This window comes from Protobothrops mucrosquamatus, unplaced genomic scaffold (assembly GCF_001527695.2).
Source record: "Protobothrops mucrosquamatus isolate PMUCROS unplaced genomic scaffold, P.Mucros_1.0 scaffold_182, whole genome shotgun sequence".
In the NCBI taxonomy this organism is placed as follows: Eukaryota; Metazoa; Chordata; class Lepidosauria; order Squamata; family Viperidae; genus Protobothrops; species Protobothrops mucrosquamatus.
The window spans coordinates 487,177-492,363 of NW_015386258.1; the positions used below are offsets into that span (position 1 = coordinate 487,177).

Genomic DNA, 5,187 nt, shown 5'->3' on the forward strand with positions numbered 1-5,187 from the left:
GACTTACGACCGGTTGGGGTCGCGGCATTAAAAAGGTTGAGAACCACTGTTTTAAATATTAAAAAGCTTAGGGTGGTTTTCCCTAGATCGGGTAGGCAGCCTTGGCTCTTTTATGACTTGTGGACTTCAACTCCCAGAATTCCTGAGCCAGCATGGCTCAGCATGGAAACCCCTCCCTTTTCCCTCAGCATGGCTGGCTCAGGAATTCTGGGAGTTGAAGTACACGAGTCATAAAAGAGCCAAGGTTGCCTACCCCTGCCCTAGATGTACATAGTACTATCGTTAAAGTATCCAAGCATCAATCCCTGCAAATATTTACTGCGTTTACAGTTCCATAGTCAATGAAATCAGCCATGATAAACATGATGATCAATAGACCCTACAGTTACAAATACCCACATCCTCAGACCTTACACCCTGAAATGGAGTCTATAGTACAAAACTCGGCCAGACAGTATCAGACAGGTATTTGTACTTGTATTGACTGATATCAATATAAGCACTGGGAGGAGCTATTTTACCTCCAAAATTTCTTACAAATGAGTTGTCCATCCTGCACTATAAAATAATAAGCCTCACACAGTATTTGGCTTTATAGCTGTGTCTTTTTTAAAAAAAGTTGGTTAACTAGGTTAATGTATTAAGAGAAACACGTTTCTTGGCATCTTTTAGTGCCAAGCTCTAACAGTTTCTTTAATTCTTTACTAAAATACTTCATTGTTGGGGCCAAGATATTTCATTAGCTGAGGGTCTCTCAAGAATCTGAATATTTATAATAATAATAATAATAAAGTTGGAAGGGACCTTGGAGGTCATCTAGTCCAACCCCCTGCTCAGGCAGGAAGCCCTATACCATTTCAGACAAATGGCTGTCCAGTCTCTTCTTAAAAACTTCCAGTGTTGGAGCATTCACTGCTTCTGGAGGCAGGTTGTTCCATTGGTTAATTGTTCTAACTGTCAGGAAGTTTCTCCTTAGTTCTAGGTTGCTTCTCTTCTTGATTAGTTTCCACCCGTTGCTTCTTGTCCTGCCTTCAGTTTGTCAGTTATAATATGTGATGCGATGTAAGTTCCATCTTTTATGTACATGCATGGAACATTGCAATGGAGGTACTAAAAGGGATGGAGTTTGCATTGTGTTGCCTTGATACTTTGTTATTCTTCCTCTCTCCCCCTCCCCGAAATGCATACACTTAAGGAATGTTCAACTCTGGTTTTCAATTTAAACCGGTACATTAGAAAAACCAATATTCATGAGAAAACAGAAGGCAATGTGACTAGATAAACCAACTTGCCTTTAACTTATGCGTTTTACAGGAAAAATTAAAATAAATAAAACCATTGATTGCATCAAAATCTATTTTATACCAATTTTTGCTACATTTAGCAAATAAGTGAATTACTAATATATGATCAGTTTTTCAGCACGAGGGATTTAACAAAGAGTTCCAACAGAAAGAATGGAACACCTTGAATAGAATTTACATTCTAAGGAAAATAATTGGCTCAAATTATTTGGCAGGTGACTGAGATAGGGTGATGGTAGTGGCTTGTGGCCTTTAAAAAAACTAAAAATGAGGTGCAATTTAAAAAATGTTTTCACTTTCTGCGTGCTATTTTCAGAAAGGTAACCTGCTCTCTTTGGAATTAATTCTTATCGTAGTGGAAAAAAGTAATGCAGCAAAAGTATTTAAATCTCTATGTGATGATTATTTAAAAAAAGAATAAAAGTTGAAGACAAATTTTATTGAATTTGTAAGTTCACTTTACAATGAAATATTTTATGATAAAAATGTTGATTTTAATAAAAATATTAGCATGTCAGTATACAGTTTACACAAGTTTAATGCCATATAAATATGAAGATCATTTCCCATGTCTCAGATGGCACTGGAATCACTTCATTAAAATAATACAATTAATAAAAGTGCATGATATTTGTTCAAACTTTACACAGAAGAATACATAGAATGAGCATATGGAATAAAAAGAGCTACCACCAACATGTTGAATGCAAGAGAGAAATTCCCTCTGAACTAGTTCTAAAAGGAACAAAATTGGATATTTTTATACGGACTAATGTTGCATTTGACTGTACAAATTATATTCACCATGGAATATTAAGTTGAAAGTGATAATTTCTCATGAGTACTGTACGTGACCCTGTCACTTATTTTAACCTGTGCACTCTCATACCAATTTGCTATTTCTTTAAATCAGTTATTTTCCAGGACAAAGATCATTCCTCAATAAATTCAAGCACTATCTTGGGTATGTTTTACTTAACCACACTACTACAAAGTTCAAAGTAAATTAAAATGTATTTCAAAATAAACTTTGTGCATTCCCTTTCCATTATTTTAACAGCAGCTAAAAGATCCACTTAAAGACAAGTTAGAACAAGTTGAAACATAATAGAACACTGTTGGGTACCATACCAGTAAAGAAATATTATTTTAAGAGTTCACATATGTGACTTCAAGAAAAAAGCTATGACAATTAAAAAAAAAGTATTTTAAACATAAAAAACCTTCATTTAACTAAAAATAACTCATATTTTTTTCAAAAAGAATCAGTGATACCATGAAAACAGTAAAACAAAGACACTAAACAAGATATCTATAATTAGCTTATTAAAAATTATTTTAAAGGTGTATCAATTTCTATTTTTAAAAGATATGAGACCAGCTACAAAGCAACAAGATTATTGATAGTTTTCATACCATTAGCAAAAAAATTGTAATGTTTCTGCTGTCAGATAATGCTTTGTTGAAATTGTTGCATAGGCAAATTATACTGTTCATACAAATATTTATGCATCACAGTTCTGCCAGGACATTTCTTCTGTGTAAGTCTAATTGAAATAAATTCTGTTTAAGAAGACATGGAAAAAAAGCAATTTAATACTGGACAGAGCTAAAAGCAAAGCATTCATCCATGTAAGTGTTTACACAGGTGATGCTGCATCTGGCAAGTATTTCCTTCATGCATGGACCATGACTGGCAAACATAATGCAACAAAAACTAAGGGAATTGCTATTATGCCATTTGCCTAAGTCAGAAATTCAACTAAAATAATGGATTTATAAAGTGCTTATCTTTATAGCGGTTGGTTTACTATTTATTATTAAAGCTTCATAAAATAGTTTGTATTTCCTTTTCCCTTAGAAAGAAGGCACTCTCAAATGATATTCTCCAAGCTTCTCTACAAATCATCTTGTGAGCTCAAAATTCTTATTCAATTCTGTGATGATGATTTAAGTACAGACTAAAATGTTAGTCAATACAACCTTATACTTTTTTATACTTTTTCATAGTTTTAAGAATACATAGAGCACCTGCCTGGCTATATATTCAACAGTAATAAAATATGCATATCAATCCCATTTAGGGCTAGTCACTCATTTTCAAGGAATATCAAAATACTGAAATGCAGGTCATGTTTTAAAACTAATATGTTTATAAAAGTATTACTTTCTCAAAACGCTTCCTTGAATGAGTACTTCCTATTTCCTATTCTGATTTGCTTATAGAAAACATTACTGAAGGCCTTCCACTGGCAACTGATTTCAATATATGATCAATTATATAGAATAATTTCCTCTTTCAAAAAAAACAACATACCTCACCCCAATTTGACTTACATGTGGAACAATGCAATAATTCCCATCAACAAATCTGCCAACAAAAGAGCAGCATGCTAAAAGATGGGAAATTGCCCTTATAAATGGTTTCAGAAGAAAGTTTCAATATAAAGTATCTAAACTGGCATATATGCCAACTTTCAGTAGATTTCATCCTTGATAATATTGTGAAATAAATTCTGGAAATCCATCCACTTAGTCCAGTTCTTCTAGCGTTTTATAACCACTTGTTCATAAGCTCCAGATCCCGCTCTGAAAGATTAGAGGAAAAGTTAGAAATAAAAGGAAAGCTTGAACTTGTACAGGAAATCCTCACTTAACGTACACTCATTTAGTAACCATTAAAAGTTACAGTGGCACTGAAAAAGGAATACTGAAAACTGGTCCTAATGATTGTGGCGGTTGTAATATCTCTGTAGTCATGTGATTGTAATTCAGGCATTCAGTGACCACTTGCAAGTATGATCTCATAGTATCAATCACCATTTGCAATCTTCACTGCTGGCTTTCAATAATCAGACAGTGGAAAAGCTAGCAGGTCACAAATGGTAATCATATGATTGCCAGATGCTATGACCCTTAGGATTTGCCTAATCCTAAGTCAGTGTGATCATGTAATATTGCACTTTACGACTGGGTTGTTTAGCAAAGAAGCTCTCATTTGTAAGTGGGGACTACCTGTAGAGCATTTTATGCTTTCACACACAGTAGAGATTTAGTAGTTACAAGACATTTGCAGTTTTCATTAAAAAAAAATCAGTATATGTCTAAGTACCAGGACATAATGTTAGCACAATGTGTGCTCAGATGATAAGAATGGAAACATTTTCAGAAAGGTTTTTTCATACCAGAGAGACATACTGGATAGTATGGATGCAATAGTAAGGTAAGCATTTGAAGTCACAGTTTGTTGTGGACCTTTTTTGTCCAGCAAATAATGGCTAACAATTCCACATGTGGAAGTTGGCATAAATCCATGTGAAAATTGAGAATATCACCACTTACATATTTAGCTATTTTTTACAAGGTGTACTTTAAAAATGGACTCCATCAAAGTTACATTAATTAGAATCTAAACTCGAGTGGTCCTTTGGGACTATTTTGATTTAACCATAACATGAAGGCCATAGTCTTAGAAACAAGAAAAGGGAGAAAGCAATAAAGCTCATATGGGAGACTGACAGGAAATCTCAGATCTGTAGACTAGACTGGAACTTAAATTAGTTTGCCATTGTGTGGAAAAAGACTATACAAATTATTTCTATTTCATTGTGAATTGAGTTAACTTTTTAACCTTAGATCTGATGAGAAAAAAAGAGGTAAGATTGTTTTGGGAGCAGGTTTGTATGTTAACACTCATTTTTCAGAAGAAGCCATAATGTTAAAGAATTAGGGGGTTCTGTTATCCACCCACCAATTTACAACTAAGTTTAACCAATGCTTAAAATGCAACATAAATAAATCAATGCATCCAAAGAATGGAGGTCTGTCCTTTATACTTGTGAGTTGGACAAATGGTGCCATTTCTTATAAATAATTTTCTTTT

At 33.7% G+C, this 5,187-nt stretch overlaps 1 protein-coding gene across 1 annotated transcript in view; it reads right to left on the reverse strand.

Moving 5' to 3' along the window:
* Positions 1 to 1,722: 1,722 nt before the first annotated feature.
* FAM102B (family with sequence similarity 102 member B) overlaps positions 1,723 to 5,187 on the reverse strand; it is a gene marked incomplete in the record, with an annotated part of 31,078 nt that continues 27,613 nt past the window's right edge. The window contains 1 exon segment of the mRNA XM_015824014.1: positions 1,723 to 3,893. Within this exon segment, the coding sequence (XP_015679500.1) occupies positions 3,851 to 3,893 (43 nt within the window).